At 43.0% G+C, this 24,578-nt stretch overlaps 1 protein-coding gene across 1 annotated transcript in view; it reads right to left on the bottom strand.

Annotated features, from left to right (window-relative positions):
- Window positions 1–23,183, bottom strand: part of cacna1da (calcium channel, voltage-dependent, L type, alpha 1D subunit, a) — an 87,813-nt gene extending 64,630 nt beyond the window's left edge. The window contains exons 1-2 of the mRNA XM_056302150.1: window positions 22,882–23,183; window positions 20,056–20,161 (exon numbers count right to left, since the gene is read on the bottom strand). Coding sequence (XP_056158125.1) covers window positions 20,056–20,161; window positions 22,882–23,183 — 408 coding nt within the window. The remainder of the gene's footprint in view (window positions 1–20,055; window positions 20,162–22,881) is intronic.
- Window positions 23,184–24,578: the final 1,395 nt, after the last annotated feature.

Raw genomic sequence — 24,578 nt, 5'->3', positions numbered from 1 at the left:
CAGGTACTAGCTAAGCCCACACCTGTTTAGCTTACGTCATTTGGCAGAGCCAGGGTACATGTTGGTATGGCTGCCCATGAATTCAAAGCTGAACCACTGACCAACCATGAAAAACAGGTTTCGTTTCTACCTGACTCCGTTGCTTTTCAGCAGAACATAACAACATAATACCCATTGTTATGGCTGTGAAGATGTGAAGAAACATATTGTTTTCTTCACTTAATCACTGCGTAGGGCCACTGTGTGTTTGGGTTCATATGTGTGTGTGTGTGTGTTTGTATGTATATCTATATGCATGTCTTTTTGGATCCATATGGGTGTAAGTGTGTGAAAGGTTATGCATGTCACTCTGAAAGGAAAAGACAATGGCAATAACAGGTCTTCTTGAGCATACCCACACAACGGTTGTCTTCAAAATAAAAGAAAATGGGGGCGTCTGGGTAGCCTAACGGTCTATTCTGTTGCCTACCAACATGGGGATCGCCGGTTTGAATCACTGTGTTACCTCCGGCTTGGTCGGGTATACCCTACAGATACAACTGGCTGTGTCTGCGGGTGGGAAGCCGGATGTGGGTATGTGTCCTGGTCGCTGCACTAGCGCCTCCTCTGGTCGGTCGGGACGCCTATTTGGGGGGGGAGGGGGAACTGGGGGGAATAGCTTGATCCTCCATCGCACTATGTCCCCGTGGCGAAACTCCTCACTGTCAGGTGAAAAGAAGCGGCTGGCGACTCCACATGTATTGGAAGAGGCATGTGGCAGGTAGTCTGTAGCCCTCCCCGGATCGGCAGAGGGGGTGAAGCAGCTACCAGGACGGTTCGGAAAACAGGGTAACTGGCCAAGTACAATTGGGGAGAAAAGGGGGGGGGTTAAATTAATTAATTAATTGAAAAAAGAAAGAAACCATGACAATGAATAACCATGTTGCATGACAGTAGCTCTGTATTATTTAGATTTGCCCACCTACAATGAGCTGGGGAAGTCATCGAGGAGACTGGTTTCATACAGTAATGACTAGAGAGAGGCAAACATGTATTAGCGTGTGCTTTTAGAGCAGTGTGGTCAGTAGCCAGAGATATAACATGCCCCGCACATACAAGCCATCTGTCTGTCAACCCAGAGTAGCTGAGGTGATCCTAATGAGGTCTGCAGAGTCTGGTTAGTGGAGTGAGGGGCCCCGTTCATTAGCAAAACCCAGCAAAGCTTTGCCTGATCTCGCTTAATTGTGTTAACAACAAATCAATATGCATGACAACGTTGACATTATTGAGGCAGAAAAAGGAATGAAATGTTGAAACCACGGTGGAACACTATACTTCCTGTACAAAAACAAGCAGTATAATTCAATTCATCCAACCTCAAGCACGGGCACGCACACACACACACACACACACAAACAGGATGCAAATTAAATGCACCGAGTTGACATATGTCTGTGTACACATGCACTCACACCCTTACGCCTACACATTTAAAGGCAATCTCTGCCCATCCCCCTTTGTAATTCTGCCAGGAGGCTAGTGAGTCACAACTGGCCAACATTTGCATGTTTCTTTGTATTTCAGTGTGTAGCCGAGGTTTCAGTGCTTCATTTATGTACTGTATATGTGCGTGTATGTTTCTCTGCTTGCATACCAGTGACCATGCAAGAAGGAAGTAACGCATCACATCTGTGCAATGGACATATGCAACGACTGACCCTCCTACAGCCTGACTCTAGCTGTTCAGCTCCAGAAGCTCTTATTTTTTGATACTTCCAAACTACTACTACGACTAATACTTTCAGATACTCCCGTTAGGGGTCACCACAGCGGATAATCCGTTTCCATCTCTTCCTGTCCTCTGCATCTTCCTCTGTCACACCAGCCACCTGCATGTCCTCTCCCACCACATCCATTAACCTCTTCATTGGCCTTCCTCTTTTCCTCTTCCCTGGCAGCTCCATATTCCGCATCCTTCTCCCAATATACCCAGCATCTCTCCTCCACACATGTCCAAGTCATCTCAATCTCGCGTCTCTTGCTTTGTCTCCAAACCGTCCATCCTGAGCAGTCCCTCTAATATAATCATTCCTAATCCTGTCCTTCTTCATCACCCCCAATGAAAATCTTAGCATCTTCAACTCTGCCACCTCCAGCTCCGCCTCCTGTCTTTTCGTCAGTGCCACTGTCTCCAAACCATATAACATAACTGGTCTCACAACCATCTTGTAAACCTTCCCTTTAACGCTTACTGGTACCTTCTGTCAGAAATCACTCTTGACACTCTTCTCCACACTCCCCACCCTGCCTGCACTCTCTTCTCCACCTCTCTTCTGTACTCCCCATTACGTTGGACGATATTTTCAAAAAGAGACTAATTTAAAGGAAAACGAGTGGAGCACAGAGCTGAGGAGTTTGAACAGAAATGAATGCCTTGAGTCTTTTTGCTCACAGAAAAATGTAACAAGGCCAGAAAAATTACTGTACTGGCACTTAAAGACTGTCTATTTGACTATCAAATAACAACACAACTTATCCAAAGTTTTACAGCACCCCCCTTTGCACTGCCCTGCCTTGGTTTGAGAGAACATGCCATGACTCTTTCTTGTTTGAGCTGCTACTTTTCCTCTCGTTTTATTTTATGTCATCCTTAGTTAAATGCTTCGCATGTTAAATCTTTTTCTCTCTCTATGTGGAGCTCTCTCTCATTCATTCACTCACAAACAAGTACAGGCACACCAACTCACACGCAGGTACACACACATTCACATTCACACATGCACATTCAGTTCAGGTTATTACAGTATTGTTTCATTATTTATATTTATTTATTATTATATTAATTTATTTTATTATAATAATTATTATTACTATTATAAATATAATAATTGTATAATGATTCTGAATTATTATATTATATAATTATATAATTAATAATTATATAAGTGTTATAAATAATAATTATAAATGATAATTTATTATATACAATAAATGGATAAATAATTTTTAAACAAATTTATTATAATAAATAATAAATTACATAATAACAAATTATATAATAATAACAATAAATGGCAACCCCTGAGAAACAGGGAACAAGCCAAAAGAAGACATAATAATAATAAACGGTAAATGAATAATTTATTACATGTATTACCATACACATGCACACACACGCATGCACACACGACGCATGCATGCACACATGCATGCACACACACACACACACACACACACACCTGGATGTCCTTCAGTTGGCCAATTAATTCAATGATTCCTTGCAAATTACCATTTTTTCCTCAAAATTATTAGCCTCGCATGTTTGTGAGAGTTCACCAACACTGAACACACAAATACCTAGTTTAAAGGGCACCTTTATACTTCAGCCAGGAAGTTATAAATATTAAATCTGTTTTTCCATCTAAGATTTTGAATGAGGTCCCCTCAACAATGAAAACAAGAACACAAATTTGTGGACTCAGGGTTGTTCCCCTTTAAGAAGGACACGCAACGTTACTCTACCACTAATGCATGTGCACTGCTGGCGCACAATGCCATGACTCTGCACTCCTAAACCATATTCACACAAGAATACAGGCAGTTAAATTTCTTATCATCTCCTTCTCGTCTCTTGTGTATCTATACTGCCACACCCACTGTGGAGCGGGCCTCAAAAACCATAACCGTTAACATTTTAGATTGAGTCCAGATTAATTTTGGTTTTACGTCTATGGGAAAATGATAAATATGCACCGATACCAGTATTGGGTATCGGTCTAATACTGTCCTCATGTACTCACTCGTACTCGTAAAACTACTCTGATACACCTGCACCCGATACCCGATTAGACAATTCCAGCATAAACTGAGAAAAATTAAGCAGTGCCTTTTTTTGCCATTCGTACAGGGAAGGAGGAGGAGATGGAGCCAGATAGTCGATGTGGAGCGACGGCCGAGAAACAAGAAAAACACGCCGATGTGTCATTTGTCCAAACGGAGCGAGAAACGACAAAATTACAAGCGTGCGTAACTTGGATGAGGGCAGACAGCCCAGGCACGGTTTTTTCAGGCCAAGTCATATTCATATAAAGTATCTATTTATGTATCTATCCATCTAGTATGTATCTAACCTACGTATGTCTCTGCTACATCTGTATCTAGCTATCCATCTGTCTGTCTATTTATTCATCTATCTTTCTTTCTCTACCTCTCCCTCCTTCATACACACACACACGCATCAACTTTTAAGACTACAAGCTGGTTCAGCGCTAGAGCCAGATCAAACTAAGCAGTAAAGTTAAGGTGAGAAACACATCTTTATTTAGCCCTGTAGAACTGAAGATAGCAAACCACTAGTAACCCTCTGCCATCTTTGCAACTTGTGGGTGTAATGCCGAGCACAATGCATCTCAAACCTGGTACTAAATATTCCTTCTGTGGCAAGCAATGGCGGCTGGTGCTAATTTTCTTTCGGGGGGGGGGGGGGGCGCAATTTACCTTGGCGCAGCACACCTGACAGCTGCTTTAATGTCCACTCGGTCACAGAGTCATTAAGAAGGACAATGTAGCCTCTAGATTTCATCTATAACCCTTTTATCTTTAACCCTGAAAAAATCTATAGGCTACATTGTCCTTCTTAATAACTGTGACTGTAAACATTAAAGCAGCTGTCAGGTGTGCTGCGCCGAGGTAAATTGCGCCCGCCCACCCTCCCTCCCACCAAAAAGAAAAAATTAGCACCAGCCGCCACTGGTGGCAAGTGTCTTTATGCATTACACAACTTGATAGACTGATGACCTGATTTTCACCCTTTAGCATCCTAATTATTTATGTTTACATGTGTGTTTAAAGTTCAACGTGTGATGACTCACGGTCAGAGAGCTGCAGTCCCTTTTTAACTCCTCTGCATGAGAGCTCAGGGAAGTTTGCTTATGGAGGCTAGGTTAAGGTCAACTGCATATCCCATCTGGGATTCAAAACATAGTCAGGTAGGAATTGACCCTTTGGCCAGCCAAGAGATAAAACTCTCATCCTGATCAGGTAGATATAATGTACAGAATGTACACTGTCGCAAGACCAAGAAAACAGTGGTTTGGCTGACACTGTTGCTGTCAAACAACACATTTTCCCCACAATATTTATGCAGTTACCCTGAACTGGATTAAGTGGGTTTGGTCAAGGAATAAACAAGAATGAATACAACAGCTTCTTTATTTCAGTACAGTGAATTGGTGCAAATTATTGATCAGAATCAACTTTATTGGACAGGTGTGCTTATGCATACAAGGAATCTGACTCCAGTTTACAGCTGCTCCTAGTACTTGCATATATCACCCATACAAAAATAAAACACATAACAAAACAAAAGAAAAACAAAAGAATAAATAGAATAATAAATAGAATACTGGCAGTAAGTATGCATGCAAAACAGGTATGTCACAACTATACAGAGTTTTGTTATGGCTGAATAATTAATAAGTTATTAAGCTTGTATATCATATTATATTCCTTATATATTATATTGCTTATATATCATATACTAATATCATAACTTTATAATTTATTATGTTTATAGATTATATTATATACTAATATATTATATAATAATACTATATACCATATATTTATCTATTACATATGGTGGAGAGTGTACCCAAGGAGGAGAGAGTGTTCACTGGAGCGGACTTCAATAGGCATGTTGATGAAGGGAACAGAGGTGATGAGGAGGTGATGGGTGGGCATGGTGTAAAGGAGAGGAATGTGGAAGGGCAGATGGTGGTGGATTTTGCGAAAAGGATGGAAATGGCTGTGGTGAATACATATTTCAAGAAGAGGGAGGAACACAGGGTGACGTATAAGATTGGAGGAAGGTGCACACAGGTGGACTATATCTTATAGAGGAGGCACGATCTGAAAGAGATTGGAGGCTGCAAGGTGGTGACAGGGGAGAACGTAGCTAGGCAGCATCGGATGGTGGTCTGTACGATGACTCTGGAGACCAAGAAGTGGAAGAGAGCGAAGGCAGAGCCAAGGATCAAATGGTAGAAGTTGAAGGAGGAGGACTGTTGTGTGGAGTTCAGGGAGGAGTTAAGGCAGGTATTGGGTGGAAGTGAGGAGTTGCCGGATGGCTGGGCAAGCACTACGGAAACAGTGAGGGAGACAGCTAGGAAAGTACTTGGTGTGTCATCTGGACAGAGGAAGGAAAACAAGGAGACTTGATGGTGGAATGAGAAAGTACAGCAAAGTATACAAAGAAAGAGGTTGGCAAAGAAGAAGTGGGATAGTCAAGAGAGATGAAGAAAGTAGACAGGAGTACAAGGAGACGTGGTGTAAAGCGAAGAGAGAGGTGGTGAAGGCAAAGGAAAAGACATATAGTGAGTTGTACGAGAGGTTAGACAATAAGGAAGGAGAAAGGAACTTGGCTAGACAGAGGGACCGAGCTGCAAAGGATGTGCAACAGGTAAGGGCGATCAAGGATAGAGATGGAAATGTGCTGACAAGCAAGGAGAGTGTTGAGAATGTGGAAGGAGTACTTTTAAGGGGCTGATGAATGAAAAAAATGAGAGAGAGAGAGAGAGAGAGAGAGAGAGAGAGAGAGAGAGAGAGAGAGAGAGAGAGAGAGAGAGAGAAGGTTGGATGATGTGGGGATAGTGAATCAGGAAGTGTGGTGGATTAGCAAGGAGGAAGTGAGGGCAGCTATGAAGAAGATAAAAAGTGAAAAGGTAGCTGGTCCAGATGACACACCTGTGGAGGCATGGAGGTGTTTATGAGAGATGGCAGTGGAGTTTTTAACTAGATTGTTTAACACAATCTTGGAAAGTGAGAGGATGCCTGGGGAGTGAAGAAGAAGCATACTGGTACCGATTTTCAAGAATAAGGGTGATGTGCAGAGCTGTAGCAACTACGGAGGTATGAAGTTGATCAGCCACAGCATGAAGATATGGGAAAGAGTAGTGGAAACTAGGTTAAGAGGACAGTTGATGATTAGCGAGCAGCATGGTTTCATGCCACAAAAGAGCACTACAGATGCGATGTTTGCTTTGAGAATGTTGATGGAGAAGTATAGAGAAGGTCAGAAGGAGTTACATCATGTCTTTGTGGATTTAGAGAAAGCATATGACAGGGTACCAAGAGAGGAGGTATGGTATTGTATAAGGAAGTCGTGAGTATGTAGAAGTATGTAGATGTAGAAGTATGTAAGAGTGGTGCAGGATATGTATGAGGGCAGTGTGACAGTGGTGAGGTGTGCAGTTGGGAGTGACAGATAGGTTCAAGGTGGCGGTGGGATTACATCGAGGATTGGCTCTGAGCCCTTAATTGTTTGTAATGGTGATGGACAGGCTGATGGATGAGAATAGGCAGGAGTCTCCATGGACTATGATGTTTGCAGATGACATTGTGATCTGTAGTGAGAGTAGGGTGCAGGTTGACAAGAGCCTGGAAAGGTGGAGGTACGCACTGGAGAGAAGAGGAATTAAAGTCACTAGGAGCAAGACAGAATACATATGCGTGAATGAGAGGGAAGACAATAGAATGGTATGGATGCAATGAGTAGAGGTGACAAAGGCGCATGAGTTTAAATACTTGAGGTCAACTGTTCAAAGTTACGGGGAGTGTGGAAGAGAGGTGAATAAGAGAGTGCAGGCAGCAAGAAAGGCAAGATTGAGATGGTTTGGACATTTGTGGAGGAGAGATACTGGATATATCGGGAGAAGGATGCTGAATATGGAGCTTCCAGGCAAGAGGAAAAGAGGAAGGCCAAAGAAGATGTTTATGGATGTGGTGAGGGAGGACATGCAGGTGGCTGGCGTGACAGAGGAAGATGCAGAGATGATCCACTGTGGCGACCCCTAACGGGAGCAGCCAAAAGTAGTAGTAGTAGATATCTTGACCAGAGGGGGCTTTTTACAAAGTGTCATATTTACGTAATAAGTGTTGATTATTGCACCATGCTGTTAAGTGTTCATGAGAGAGATGTCCTGTAGGAAAAAAAACTGTTCCTGTGTCTGCTGGTTTTGGTGCACATTGCTCTGTAGTGCTTACCAGAGGGTAAGAATTCAAACAGACTGTTTCCTGGGTGTGGGGGGGTCTGTACTGATTCTGGATGTGCACAGGATTCAATGACTGCAGTGTAGAACTGGCTCAACAGCTCCTGTGGCACACCAAATTTCCTCAATTGCAGCAGAAAGAAAATCTTCTGCTGGGCCATTCTGAGGATGGAGTTGATGTTGGTCTCCCGCTTCAGGTCTTTGGAAATGGTAGTTCCCAGAAGCTTCAAGGTGTCGTCAGTTGACAAAGGGCTGTTGGACATTGTGAGGTAGAGCAGTGCTGAGGGGTGTCTCCTAAAGTCCATTGTCATCTCCACAGTCTTGAGCATGTTCAACTCCAAGTTGTTCTGACTACATCAGAGCACCAGCCATTCAACCTCCTGTTGATATGCAGACTTGTGCCATCCTGGATGAGTCTGATGACCGTAGTGTTGTCTGCAAACTTCAAGAATTTAACAGCTGGGTCCTTGGAGGTGCAGTCGTTGGTGTAAAGGGAGAAGAGCAGTGGGGAGAAGAAAACATTCCTGAGGAGCACCCGTGCTGACTGTTTGTATACCAGAAGTGACCTCCCAAAGCCTCACATGCTATTTCCTGCCTGTCAGGAAGCTGGTGATCCACTGATAGATGGCAGGGGATACAGTGAGCTGGGGAAGTTTGGAGGAGAGGATTTCTGGAATGATGGTGTTAAACACCAAGCTGAGGCCGACAAACAGGATCCTTGCATACAGTGGCTTGCAAAAGTATTCATACCCCTTGAACTTTTCCGCATTTTGTCATGTTACGACCACAAACATAAATATATTTTATTGGAATTTTATGTGAAAGACCAACACAAAGTGGCACACAATTGTCAAGTACAAAGAAAATTATACACGATTTAAAAGTTTTTTTACAAATAAAAAACTGAAAAGTGCAGTGTGCAAAAGTATTCAGCCCCCTTTTCTCTGAGTGCAACCAATTGCCTTCAGAAGTTGCCTGATGATTGCTGAATGATCGAATGTTGACCTAATGATTAAATAGAGTCAACCTGTGTGTAATCTAATCTCAGTACAAATACAGCTGTTCTGTGACGGCCTCAGAGGTTTGTTAAGAGAATATTGGGGAGCAAACAGCATCATGAAGTCCAAGGAACACACCAGACAGGTCAGGGATAAAGCTGTGGAGAAGTTTAAAGCAGGGTTAGGCTATAAAAAGATTTCCCAAGCTTTGAACATCTCACGGAGCACTGTTCAATCCATCATCCGGAAATGGAAAGAGTATGGCACAACTGCAAACCTACCAAGACACGGCCGTCCACCTAAACTTACAGGCCGAACAAGGAGAGCACTGATCAGAGATGCAGCCAAGAGGCCCATGGTGACTCTGGACGAACTGCAGAGATCCACAGCTCAGGTGGGGGAATCTGTCCACAGCACAACTATTGGTCGTGCACTGCACAAATCTGGCCTTTATGGAAGAGATGCAAGAAGAAAGCCATTGTTAAAAGAAAACCATAAGAAGTCCCGTTTGCAGTTTGCCAGAAGCCATGTGGGGGACACAGCAAACATGTGGAAGAAGGTGCTCTGGTCAGATGAGACCAAAATTGAACTTTTTGGCCTAAATGCAAAACGCTATGTGTGGCGGAAAACTAACACTGCACATCACTCTGAACACACCATCCCCACTGTCAAACATGGTGCTGGCAGCATCATGCTCTGGGGGTGCTTCTCTTCAGCAGGGACAGGGAAGATGGTCAGAGGTGATGGGAAGATTGATGGAGCCAAATACAGGGCAATCTTGGAAGAAAACCTGTTGGAGTCTGCAAAAGACTTGAGACTGGGGCGGAGGTTCATCTTCCAGCTGGACAACGACCCTAAACATAAAGCCAGGGCTACAATGGACTGGTTTAAAACAAAACATATTCATGTGTTAGAATGGCCCAGTCAAAGTCCAGACCTAAATCCAATTGAGAATCTGTGGCAAGATCTGAAAACGGCCGTTCACAAATGCTCTCCATCTAATCTGACTGAGCTTGAGCTGTTTTGCAAAGAAGAATGGGCAAAAATTTCAGTCTCTAGATGTGCAAAGCTGGTAGAGACATACCCCAAAAGACTTGCAGCTGTAATTGCAGCAAAAGGCCATTCCACAAAGTATTGACTCAGGGGGCTGAATACTTTTGCACACCGCACTTTTCAGTTTTTTATTTGTAAAAAAATTTTAAAATCATGTATAATTTTCTTTGTACTTCACAATTGTGTACCACTTTGTGTTGGTCTTTCACATAAAATTCCAATAAAATATATTTATGTTTGTGGTCGAAACGTGACAAAATGTGGAAAAGTTCAAGGGGTATGAATACTTTTGCAAGCCACTGTATGCTGCTGGGCAGTCAAGGTATTGCAGGATGTAGTGCAGCCCCATGTTGACTGCATCATCCACTGACCTGTTTGCCCAGTAAGCAAAGTGCAGGGGTTCAGCATGTGTCCTGTGATATTCTTCAGGTGGGCCATCACCGGTCGTTCGAAGGACTTCATGACAAAAGACATCAGACCAACAGGCCTGTAGTCATTCAGTCCTGTGATGGAGGGTTTCTTGGGGATCAGGACGATGGTGGAGCATTTGAAGTAGGAGGGGTCTTCACACAGCTCCAGGGATCTTCTGAAGATCTGCGTGAAGACTGGAACCAGTTCGTCAGCACAGGCTTTAAGACAGGAGGGGGAGACACCCTCTGGACCCGGTGCTTTCCTGGTCTTCTGTCTCTGGAAAAGCCGGCTGACATCCTCTACACATATCGTGAGTGCAGCCAGAGAATCGGGGGGGGGGGGGGCATAGGGAGTGATGGGGATTGTTGTCGTTGGGCTGGAGTCGGTGAAGGGTGTGAATTTGTCCCCGTTAAACTTGCAGTAGAAGACATTCAGGTCGTCTGCCAGGTCTTTGTTTGCCTCAGCATGGGGGGATGGTCTTCTGTAGTTTGTGATGTCTGAAACAGGATCACTGGTTGAAAACCTGTTTTTCATCTTAATCATTCATAGTGCATAGCAGAAACGCAGCATTTTACTTAACATGACAATTTGCTAAAATGAAGAGAAAAGAAGGTTGACTTTCTTTATAGTGTGAGGAATACTGTGCCATTACGGTTTGCATGATTTGCTGTTTTTTTTTCTTTCATCTAATTAGTGGACAAGGGCACCTGCAGATAAAACAATCTTTTCAATACCCCTTCAAGACAGCCAATATTTTGAAACACAAGCATGCACCTTTCAAGGAGGAACATAACTCAAGTTTAATAAGTAATGTGTTATTTATACAATCTGGGAACTACTAATGAATATTTATGAACAACTGTGACCCAAAGGAGAGGTCTGGGACAAGAGGACTCAGACTCTATGATGCCATCAAGATGAAAATTTTGGAGCCAATCATTTCAGAATAAATAAGGAAAAAGGCCAAATTTGACAGAGGATCTAAGAACGCTGAACAGGGAAATGCATTATCTGGTAGGAACTGATGAGACAATTACAGAATGACATTCATTCATGTTTTAAAAGTAAACTGAAGACTCCATGGGTCCACAGGTTTACACACCAGTTGTTTTGGCAAGCAGGTTCAAATTTTATATCTAGATGAGGACACAGATCGAGTCTTGGAGCCTGAAGAGACATGGAAAACTCCCATGTGGTCAGTTTTAGCCAAATAAATGGGTTGTGGTATTTGTCAAGTAATTCACAGTAATTGACTCTCACACACTACCAAATGCTCTCTCACATTACCAAACAGTGAGAGTTTGATAGTGCGTGAGAGAGTTTGATAGTGTGTGAGAGAAGTCTGATAGCACATGAGAGTGTAGCTGAGAATTATGGCCTAGACGGCCTCCCATACATACACACAAACAGGCACACATGCACACAACACACACACACACACACACACGCTCTCTCAACCACAGAAAACCACATTCAAGGAAACAAGCAGGGGGAGTGCGAGTGCCAGCCACAAATGAGCAGTTAAGTGACTAAACACATACTTCTGCCATCATCTCCACGGGAGTCCACAGCCCAGACACTGCTACTTGTGCCAGGCACAGTTCCATTCACAGCCAACTGCTTGTTCTGTCATACACATGTATATTTGTACACGCTACACAACAATACACCGTTGAAACACTGACACATTCTCCTTGAGCAGAACCCCTCATATGGAAATGCACCCCATCATACACCCCCACCCACCCACCCCAGCAAAGAGACATCCAATGGCCCAGCTGACCGTGGCAGACAAATCTTAAACTAGGTTTGCATTTGTGAGCATGCGTGACGCATTGACACGGATGTACACAAATGTTTGCCGACGCACTTGCACCCATCGCTAACGTGTGCCCTAGAGGGACACATTGCTTTACAAAACCAAATTATACAGAAACAGCTGAAGAAATCTGAGGTGTAAACAAGGAATTAATTAGCAGAATAAAAATAGAGTATCAAAACACTGCGTATAGCTCAACTTTTTCTTTAGCCCTTTGTTGTGTTGTTATACTTTTCATTTTATATTGTGTCTGTGTGCATATTGTGTCGGCTACTTTGTCCGTGCCACAGGTCCCAGTCTTTTGTCAACAAAACTACAACATGCGGTATCCTGACAATTCTATAAAACCAATACAGAAAGTTTAGAGTGATTCAGGATAGAAGACATCGGTACAAAGTATGGTTGGGAAAAAAATGATTTAGTGCAAAAGCACAATACTAAGCTGTGATGATTTTAATAACGCAGTGTTTCCCCTGAATCGCAACGTCTGACGCACAATTAACAGATATTGTGGCGAGGTTTGATGTAATAATTTCTACATTTCTGAATGTGTGAATTTGAATTGTTTGAGTGCTCATTCAGGGAAGCATACTTGTGTTTTAAGCTTTTTTTTAACACATAGGACTTGAAATAAATACATTTTGTTGTACATTTTCTTTGGATTACTGCAGTTCCATATTTTATTGTAGGCAAGAGGGGCTGGGGGCTTAAAAAATTATAATATTAAATCCCAATATTTAAAATATGGTGATATTTGAAAAATCACAACATGTATTGAACCAGCATTGAAATATCCTCGTTATATGGAATTGGAAGTAATGCCAATTCCCAATACACACCATTATAAATCAAATTAATGGGGGCGTCTGGGTGGCAGTCTATTTCGTTGCCTATCAACATGGGGATCGCCGTTTCGAATCCACCTGTTACCACCGGCTTGGTCGGGCGGCCCTACAGACACAATTGGCCGTGTCTGCGGGTGGGAAGCCGGATGTGGGTATGTGTCCTGGTCGCCGCACTAGCGCCTCCTCTGGTCGGTCGGGGCGCCTGTTCATGGGGTAGGGGGAACTGGGGGGAATAGCGTGATCCTCCCACGCGCTACGTCCCCCTGGCGAAACTCCTCACTGTCAGGTGAAAAGTGGCTGGCGACTTCACAGCATGTGGTAATCTGCACCCTCCCCGGCTCGGCAGAGGGGGTGGGGCAGAGATCAGGACGGCTCAGAAGAGCGGGGTAATTGGCCGGATACAACCGGGGAGAAAAAAAAGGGGGGATCCAAATAAATAAATCAAATTGATGAAAATGGATGGAGGAATAATAATTTCTTAAAGGGAAGTTTCACCGCTAATATTCTGCACGTCCAGTAAACTCTGATGGTCTAGTTGGACTTATTTTGCTTGAGAAATCGACATTCTCCTGCCCAGAGAACTGTTCTACATTCTGTTCTACATACACTAGCATGAATTGCATGAAAGTTTCCCAACAGCGGAGATTAAAAAACAAACATCTCAGCCAATCAGCCTTGTACTAGTTCGTTCACCATCCACTGACGTGAATAGGTGGCAGAGTAAGCCGGTTCACTATAGCCGGCTACAGTGATAAAGGTAACATTGGCAAGTATTGTGCACATCATAGAGAGGCCACCACTATGATTAATAGATAGAACTACTACTTCTACTAGTACTACTACTACCACTACTTTCAGCTGCTCCTGTTAGGGGTCGCCACAGTGGCTCATCCGTTTCCATCTCTTCCTGTCCTCTGCATCTTCCTCCGTCACACCAGCCACCTGCATGTCCTCCCTCACCACATCCACCTCTTCTTTGGCCTTCCTCTTTTCCTCTTCCCTGGAAGCTCCGTATTCAGCATCCTTCTGCCAATATACCCAGCATCTCTCCTCCACACATGTCCAAGCCATCACAACCTTGCCTCTCTTGTTTTATCTCCAAACCGTCCAAATAATGGATTAATAGATGGAAACAAGGTTGAAAATCGGCAAAATGTTCCTTTAATGATATTCAGCAATAAGCTACTGTGCCCAGAGATAGTAACATGGTCAAACCACATGTGCTCTCACTGGCCTCAGGAAGAATCCAGCCAGTGATTTCTCCCTCGCATCTCTCCTCCACTGGAACAGAAAATACCAAACAGCAATCTCTCCATGGCATCCTTGAGTGTTATTGTACTTTCTTCAAACCCAAGCTGCCACTGAAGCAGTGTTTGGGTCTCTACTGCAGTATATGCAGACATTAACTGCACATGCGCCAACTGTGTACAGCTGAAAACACAAAGAAAGAGCACCAGCCGCATAAGAAAGAAAGAACGAAAAAAAGGTTTCACTGTGATCAATCTATAGTCTGTAGAGTTGTGCCAGGAATTCTTCTCCATTGTATTTGTGTCTAAAATATAGCGCCATGTTTAGCTCGAATATGTTGCTTCGTATCGCTGTTCATGAAGAAGCTATTCAGGTCAAAGTCATAATTGTATATCCTGCATAGGTGGCATGCGGCTGAGCGGTTAGCAATGAAAACGTAGGTTCTTCCACTCTTTTCCCACATACTCCCTATTGTTTCACGTGCAGTCATTTCAGTCTTTACATGCTTGTGTCCTTTTGTCCCCAGTAAAATAAATAGCTTTGCTACTCTGGGATCATGCAATAACAGTGATACAGACAAACACTACATGATACCAGATGCCATGCACTGCATGTTGCCTTATGAGAGATGAGACTTATGAATCATATTCACTATGAAAAGGTCATTGTTTTGGACCACTTTTGCTCAGCTACCTTCAGCAGCAGCTGCCTGCAGTGTTGAGGCTCAGATAGATAAGTCAGGAATGACCTTAAAGTAAAAGAGAGACGGGGGTGGGCAATTTAACTGTCTGTCCCCTAGACAAGGTGGGTGCGGAGCACTTGTGCGTGGAAAGTGCCCACTACTTCCCTTAAGGTGACTGTGCCTTAATAACCAAAGAGCCGGGGTGAAGAAAGCTGAGCAACGGTGTGAGACAGGGAAATTACTGAAGAGATGGCTCACCGGTATGTCTGTGTTTGTTGTCTCGTTCTCTCTTTTTGTGTGTTTATATGTTGGCAAGTGCAAGCGTGTGTGTCTACAGGCTACATCCAGTAACTCATTTGTGCCTCCCTCTGGTGGTGAACCCCATATCTCATGCCCTGTGTTCTGCCTGAGGAAGACATTGCTTTCTAGTTCTCACGAGCTGCTGCTTAAAGTTACAAACAAGAGCAATGGATCCATACCATCATGGCCTCAGACTTTGCAGAACAGTATTGTTGTAACTCACAGCAGCACTACAGCACTTTAACGCCATGCAGACAGTAATGCACAAGCAGTTTGAAGGGACCAGATTCTGAACCGCCTCTGGCGTGAAATGTTTAAAACATTTTCAAGCAGCCTGTAACGAAGATCGATCACTGAGATTACTCTCGCCTCTTGTAGTATCTTTCTATGTATGAAAGTCTCATCCCATAAATAAAAATAAAGAAGAGTTCACTTTCTGTGTTCTTTTAAAAACAGGTACAGGTCAGCTCGTGAGAACAAATTTTGCCAACGTTTGCTGCAAGGTTTTTTTTTTAAAAATTTGCCTCTCTGTGTAGAAAGTATTAAATTATTTAAATGTGCACCTGAACAGAAAACTGCATGGTTTTGCAACTTTGTGAGTAGTTCCTCAGGATCCACAATGGTCCTCCCAGCATACTGCAAAGAGGTCCATATCAACCTTCAGCCCACCTATGGGCCTGCAGAGCAGAGCGGTGTTAGATGGCACAGTGCTCCAAAGCCCTCGCCTGCTGGCTGCTACATACAAACTAGCTCAGCATTTTCTCCTCCAGCACTCCTCCCGTGATTACGGTGTGAGTGCTGTGCAACAACAGGGGCCATGCTGGCACACTTGCCCGACAAAACATGCCATTGTTCAACCTGCTGTAGAGGGAGAGGTTGAGTTCTTCTGGTTATCTGAGTCTACTTGACTGTATTTCTGCCACTACAGAAACCTTCACAAGCCATCTAAAGTTGTATGTGTAGTAATAACAGACATCGGAATAATAAAAGGTAAGTCAAAAAATGATTAGTGTGTTAAAAAGAAAAGACCTTTTCTAATGACAGAGGAGAGGAATGTAAAATTTAAAGGAGCTGAAACCCGGTAAATTCAGTTTCCATGGTGGTGGTAAGGATTACTGTTAATGAGTCCAATATGTGATGCATAATTTCATATCTAATCATCAACACGGCCTCTCATCTATCGTAATGGATCTTGTTCATGAGGCATGTAAGCCACCTAGATGATGCCATCCAATTGCCCTGTAACTTCCAATAGAGCAGTTAGCTCAATGTAGCATTCTGGCTAAATCTGTCTGGATGCAACCACAAATCAAATTTCGCACTCAGTTTATATTAAAAAAAAAGTGACGATGGTTCCATTAGGCAAAAGAGACATACAACAGCAATGTCTAAACCGAGGGATGATGGGAAAAGTGGCAACTCGTTATAAGTTACACATTCACATTCCCTTCACCATTTAACTAACTCTGAAACTGCAATGGGAAGTGACGTGAGTGATGTACGCTAAATGGAGGGGCAGGTAGCTTGCTAGCAAGCTTAGCCTTTTAGCGTTACGCCAAGTAGGCATAGTTACAGTGAATATTTAAATATCTTGCTGCCCTTGGTTCTTGGCCAGACACCCCACATTTTAAGCTGGTGAGGCTCTGAACGTCTGAGTCTGAGAATGCTTTGAATATTTTAGTAACCCTTTGGTGCCAGAAGTGCCAATTTATTATAGTGCCCGGGTTTTTAGGCTATTTGCCAAGGTATAGGTATGGAAAAAAAAGCATTGTTGAACGCTAAAACCCCGTCTACAATATGTACATGCACCTTAAGCATTCTGAGGCTGGGCACCAATAAGGGATTGGCATCTGTCAATGGGTTTGCATTAACGGTCATGATAATTAACCAAACAGTATAGAGCACCATGAAATTAACGGTAAAATTGCAGGGTTATTGACTCCTGAATAATTACCACACAGTTAACATACCTAAAAATATTTAAATAAGACTTTACAATAACATCCTGTAGTAAAATGTCTCTTTGGCTCTTTGTAAGATGACAATTTTGCTAAATTCTATTTGAGTTTTAAAAGTCCAACCAAAATAAAAGGCATATTTTTGTTACAACAATATAGACTTGTTCTGTATATGGTCTGTCTTGTGTCCTGTTTTTTTTTTTTGGGGGGGGGGGGTCATGACCTTAAAGATAGAAATTTGCTTTTTTTTTTTCTTCTCATAAGGGCACCACCTATCTCAGCTTCTACTGACAGGCGTTGATTTGGTTATCCGTCTATGTAGTTGAATTATAGCCAATCACCACATTTTATTTCGAGGACAGTTTTTTCCCCAGGGTCTGCCCTCTCAGAGCAGTCAGTATCCTATCCCACAACACAACCATATATGTGTGTACCACATAAACTTCAGCTAGCCGCGGTGAGTTCAGATGTTCTGTAGATAGGTGCACTCGTGAGGAGTTCCAGCTGGTACCAAAGGTGAACGAGTGAGGTTTTTCGGAAAGTGTGTCACGTCAGTTTCCGGTGCAGATTTGAAGCCTCTACTTTGCTCCATTATGCTTCATTAGCTGGGCTCAGCAACAAAGTGGCCATTGCTAACAGTGCCAACAGTGCAGAAATAAAAAAATTGAATGTGTGTTTATTGCACCTAGCATTAACCTTCACGCGTCTAAAGGTCCGGATCAAAGACCACAGTGGTGATTTATATTGGTGTTTAGTGAGGCTGATATTAATGGCTATCGCAACAAATAGCCACTAGCACAATGTGTAGCTGACACTAGCTAGTTCAAGCAGTCATCGACCGGGGTGACTAACAAAGTGAATACGGTTCGCTGCTGTCGAAGCCAGGGGATATCCCTACACATGCTGATATTGCACAAGTATGCATTTAAATGTGTTATTAATATCTAATATTACTGATTATTATCAATACAAAAAGTAGCACTGACTAAAGTTGAAAAAAATGTGGGTGCTGTCGCTGTCAGAGTACCATACAAATTCAGTAAATCTTCCAGATGTTGAATAGTGTAATTCATTCGCAGTGTTTAAGTGCTCGGTAATAAGTGATAATGATAAAAAATTGTGCTATCCGTTGCTTCGTTACACATCATTTGTGGCTGTATGAGCAGGGAAGTTGACAGAGTGTCTCCCAGCAACACTTTCAGTTGTCACACAAACAGTATTGGAACACCCGCTCAACAAGAAGTAATAACAATAACTTCGATATCGCCTTAATTTATATAGTTTACATTGAAAGTCAGGCGATTTAAAACTTCGGTTGGACTTCAAAATCTTACACGCTGTAAATACTGCTCATATGTACACACTGCACCACTGCACACTTTGCTCCAGTTGCTGTTGTTATTTGTTATGTAGCTGTCATACAGTTGTTATAGTGGCTGTTTAGCTAGGTGATAGAAGGGTGTATTGCTTCTTGAGTAAAGTACAGTAAAGTGCGATTGTTCAAAAATCCAAACCGTAGCAGGCAACATCTCTGGATGACACAGTATCAGACACTGTATTCAGCCAATTGACCTACTTTCCTTCAATGCACCACCACTGTGCAAACAAATACCCTGAGGTCACCCTCCAGGAGGTCAAACCAGAAGGCATTACACCACACAGAGGAACTCTTGCTAACTCCAGTGCTTTAGCTTATCTTGTGCAGCAGGCTTGGTGAGGGCATGACTAGAGGAAAAGTACCATGTTAAGTCTTTTCCAGAGAGCTGGAAACCTTTCTCATACGTGTTCCTGCTCTCAGACGGAGCATTGGAGACTATTCAGAAGTCTGTAGACGTATGAGCTACTCATAAATCATTGAACGCTTCAGCTAAATTCTGCTCATGTAAGAACTGAAATCCGTCTGTTGTCTAGCCATCATAGTGCACTCGTCCCCCGGCTGAGGAACGACGCTTACAACACTACATCACCCATAATTCATCATACAGACATAAATGCACAAGGTGCAGAGTGGTGCAGTTACGGGGGGGGGGGGGCTCTAAAAATAGAAAGCCCAATAAAACCTCCGTACAGGAAAATTATGACATGATAAAGCACCAATGAGGATAGTTGTCAAGATGTTTCTCTATATAAGCACAGAAAGAAAGAAAAAATCTGCATGGTAAAGCAAGACACTGAAGTGGCGGTGTAGGCATCACCTGATCTGCTTCACAAATACAACTTTTAAAACAGCAATACATTATAATTTGTGTAAATCAAAGCGAGAGTTCTATTACTTGTGTATTTAGAGCCAGAAAAGGATAAATGCAACTGACTGCCAACACCACACAGTTGCAAAGTATGTTGGAGCTTATTGAATAATGTCCACTAAAAGCTGGAATAAATATGATACCCAAAACAATGTGGGAGTGATCAATAATACGGCAGATAATCCTCAAGTATGGCTTCTCCTTTCTGCTTTTCAGAAACATTACTAAATGTGTTTTCTCGTGCTGCTTTGAAGGCTTTCCCTCTCTAGCTGTTAGCAACAGCCCTTGGCTAATGAAGTTACCCCAGTGAGTCTACTCGGATTCTGCTTTATGCTGAGTAAAGCTATTCAGTGTTTTATGGTGACAGATGAAGTGTAGGTAGCAGGACAGGACAAGGACAATACTGGGACGAGAGACATCAGAAGAGCTAAAGGACAGTCTCATAGTTATAAAATGAGAGCAACTCACCAGGTCGTGGTTGGTGGAGTTGGAGTCATCCTCGGGGAAGGGGATATATACAGCTAAGGCCATGCAGTTGGCAAAAATAGCAATTAATATAAAGATATCAAATGGCCTGAGAAAAGAAGTTAAGGACAAAGTCACATTGTAATGAAACACTGATTACAGCAAAGGCAACCACTAAAGTCAAAGTATTGACAATTGCAAGCAAAATTACTTCCATGATGGTTAATCACTTTTATGTTCATCAAAACAACTTGTAATGTAATTTGATAATGAAATTTAGTTGTCTGGTATAGCGTTCCCTAACTTTGCCATTATAATCAATCACTTATTTTTTTCTTTAAACCCCCCCCCATTTTTTCCCCCAATTGTATCCAGCCAATTACCCCACTTTTCTGAGCTGCCCCGGTCGCTGCTCCACCCCCTCTGCCAATCTGGGGAGGGCTGCAGACTACCACATGTCTCCTCCAATACACATGGAGTCGCCAGCCGCTTCTTTTCACCTGACAGTGAGGAGTTTCACCGGGGGGACGTAGCGCATGGGACGATCACGCTATTCCCCCCAGTTCCCCCTCCCCCCCGAACAGGCACCCTGACAGACCAGAGGAGACGCTAGTGCAGCAACCACGACACATACCCACATCCAGCTCCCCACCCACAGACACGGCCAATTGTGTCTGTAGGGCCGCCCGACCAAGCCGGAGGTAACATGGGGATTCAAACCGGGATCCCCATGTTGGTAGTCAATGGAATAGACCGCTATACTACCCAGACGCCTACCAATCACTATTTTTTAGGCATTTAATGAACTTAACACTGACAATTTGAATTGAAGTGAATTGAGTCAGTATGAAGGGCCTGAAGTCTGCATCTCAATATTGTTTCAAATAACTTGATGTCTGAATGACTTGACAACATGACATTATCTCCGATTGTACCGTGTTGTTCTTGTTGTTGTCATCTTATCATCTTTAAGACATCTTTGATCTAGACTCCCCCAATTCAGTCAGGGTGTTCAAAAACCTTATTTCACAAGCTTGTTTTCCGGCTATAAGGTTACTGACACCCCAAAATTAATGATCACTCGTGTTCAGTCCCTGAACTAGCTGTTGCAAGTTGCACCACTAAATAAAAAATACTGAGTTGATGCACTATAACATGAGCAGCAGTCAGGGCTCGAAATCAACGATGTCCCGGGGACCATAAAAAATCCTACTGGGACACAAATATATTTTGTCTGGGACAATTCCGGGACAGTGAAAAAAAATGTCAACGTAAACTTCGAAATAGGTGTTATTTGCAAAGTCATTAATTATGAGTATCTAGACGTTACTTTGTCGTTTGAATAATTTAATAAAAACACGTGAACGGCGAAACTACAGGAGGCTTACGTTCTTGCGGCACCTCACCATGGGGCAGTCAATCGCCTGTTCGTGCAAATCATAGAATGCATTCTACGTCATCCACTCTGCCAGTGGCTGCTGCTTGACTCGCGCAAATGCAGCATTCATAGAGCCAGAGCGATAGACCATCATCAACGACAGTTAAAAGAAGAAGAAGAAAGACATGCTGAGGTGGTTGAATAAACAGCCCCCTGATGCAAGCCCCAATACTGCCGACTCCCGAAACTCCCGAAACTAATATTCATATGTTTAATAAAAGAATAAGTATTTTAAACTTATATGGTGGACCAGAGTCCATGGTGTGATGATTAAGTGACAAAAAGGATCAAATTATATGTATTCTGCATAATTGGGGGGCGACGACAAGAATTAAAATTTGGGACACTGTTGGTTATATCCGGGACAATACAAAGTAGAATTCGGGACAGTTGTGGGACAATGAGGAAAAAAGTTAATTTCGAGCCCTGGCAGCAGTTATAATATACTGGAAAACAATGAAACGCTGACCTGGCACCCTGCTACTGTAGTGTTAGTATATCAAGTATTAATAGTTCTATAGCTGTAGGAGCCTAATCTTTCTATGATGCGGTGAAGTAGAGCTGAAAAGGCAAAAATTTCACACTAACATCCCATCTTGCAATAGGCTTGTGGCCAAGCCATTCCTTTCACCTTCTGACGACTCAGAAGAGGATAACGTTTCAGTTTTCCAAGTTCTCAGTCCCTCAGCAAAGGTGGGAAATACATGTGACCCAATAGGTTTGACATTTTTGACATCGCATTCTGTCTTAATAACATCCGATGGCGGTCACGGTGACAGTGTCTACTTAAGCAACAAACCGGGCAGACTTTCACATAGCCGTGTTGTGCCACCGAGCCACTCTGGTGGCCGAAAAACCCACCAGCATCACAGGACATGCTTACTTTTACTGAGTGAACAACACTTTGGGGATGTAAATAAATACGTAAAGAGAGAAAGAAAAACATTAAATAAATAAATAAAAGAATTTCCGCTCATCTTCATTTAATTTTCTTGCATCTACCCAGGATGTAGATTCACAATTCATTCCATGGGCTGAGTGTCATTTGTCGAGTCATTATTTCCTGACAAAATTACCAGCAACAGTAACATATTACTAAAAGAAATTAGTATGAACGTGTCTACCGCTTTACATCTTTTTCACATATAGTGACCAGATGTGTTTTTGTATAAGGAGGCTTAAAGGCACAGATGGTTTCGATGAAAGTATGAACATTTCAAATATGGTGCAGCCATTACTAACCAGGAAAGCTAAACAAAGCTATCATAGCTATAATAAAGGCATCAACAGAGGAATAGAAAATCTCTTAGCAAATATCTTGATCTTTGGCCAATTCTCAACAGTCTAACTCACAAGAAAATACACCAGGACCTATGCAGCATAAAGGATATTTCCACTCCACCAGGCTGATGCAGGCCCTGCGTATGGGGTTGTTGAGATTGAGGCAGAACAGAGCCCTCGGTGGTCTGCTGTTGGCATTACTGCCCTGTTTCTTGCTTTTGGCATACTGCTGCCGCTTCTTCTGTGCCAACGCACCTACCGGGATGGTGGTGGCCGCCGGGGCAGGTGGGGCAGGCGCAGCAGATGGTGCCACAGGAGCTGGGGCTGGAGCAGGGGCTGGGGTAGGGGTTGGGGTGGGAGCGGCTTCTGGGGCTGCAGGAGAGGGGGCTGTGGCAGGCCCGTTGGCGCTCATGGTGCGGGCGTAGCTCTGTGAGGAGCATCCAGCAGCATGGATCTGCCAGGGTAGACGGTGAAGCTAAAGGGGGACAGAATAGCCTGACCAAGTGGCTGGCACGTCACCAAGGGGAATGACTCTGGTGCTGCGGGCATAATTTGCCTCTGCGAAAGATAGCAAGAAAAGATGCTAGTTAATGTGCAACATTTAGCATTTTTGGAAATAACATGCGCGATAAAATGTAAACATGCTGTGATTTATAATCCAATTTCATACCCTTTAAGGATAATTCCTTTTTTTTTTTTTTTACAACTGGAGTCCTATTTTCAGAAATTTATGCCATCATGCATATCGGTTATGATATCCTTTGTTTCACCGGCTTCATTGTAGAAATTTTGGGATACAAGACCACCGCTACACATACCAATACAATGCCATCTAATGAAGCCAGTGAGAAAAAGTCATTATCAAACGATTGCCATCATGCATATGGCGGCAAAGAATATAAAACTAAGACCCAGGCTGTAAAACAACAAAATTGGCCTTCGATTTCTCTCCTGTCCGGCAAGGTTTACATTTTCTACAAAAGGGAAATGTTTTTCCAAGTTTGAGAGAGCTAACTTCAAATACCAAGTTACACCAGTACAGTAATGGTGGCCATGGCGAGGGTATAGAAGGGGCATCCTGATGGAGGCATTTTACGTGTCTCTTTTAACCGAAAGAGGACTCCACTTGGGCTTTGGGTTTGTATGGAGGGCAAGGGTTTGAATTCGAACAATCCATCCATCCATTATCCAATCCGCTTATCCTGCTGTCAGGGTTGCGGGGATGCTGGAGCCTATCCCAGCAGTCATTGGGCGGCAGGTGAGGAGACACCCTGGACAGGCCGCCAGGCCATCACAGGGCTGACACACACACACACACACACACACACACACACACACACACACACACACACACACACACACACCTAGGGACAATTTAGTACAGCTGAGTCACCTGACCTACATGTCTTTGGACTTGGAATTCAAACTATAGCTTCTAAAAAAAAGATGTCAATATTTAAGCAACAAAGAAATCCATTTAAATTTAATGGGTTAATTTGGTAAACGCAGCAGCTGAGAGACCCTTGGTTGTTAAATAGGACTGCTTGTTTCTGCTAACATTTACATGCCTGGGTGGTTGTAGTGTACTGACCGACCATTTCTTCTTAAAAACGAAACAGTTAATAGAAAATAATGGACAATGAACAACTCATTTGTTTGAATCACCAGCTATGCAGTGAATGTTATGGCATGTCAACATATTTAACATACAATGACCTTTATAAATGTTTCCCACCAAAGGTCTTCTATGGCATGTTTTCATAAAAAAAACCATGTATATTGCCCAATATGAGGTCAGCCAATCTTG

This window comes from Lampris incognitus, chromosome 2 (genome assembly GCF_029633865.1).
Source record: "Lampris incognitus isolate fLamInc1 chromosome 2, fLamInc1.hap2, whole genome shotgun sequence".
Lineage (NCBI taxonomy): Eukaryota > Metazoa > Chordata > Actinopteri > Lampriformes > Lampridae > Lampris > Lampris incognitus.
This window is presented reverse-complemented; position numbering and strand designations above follow the sequence as displayed.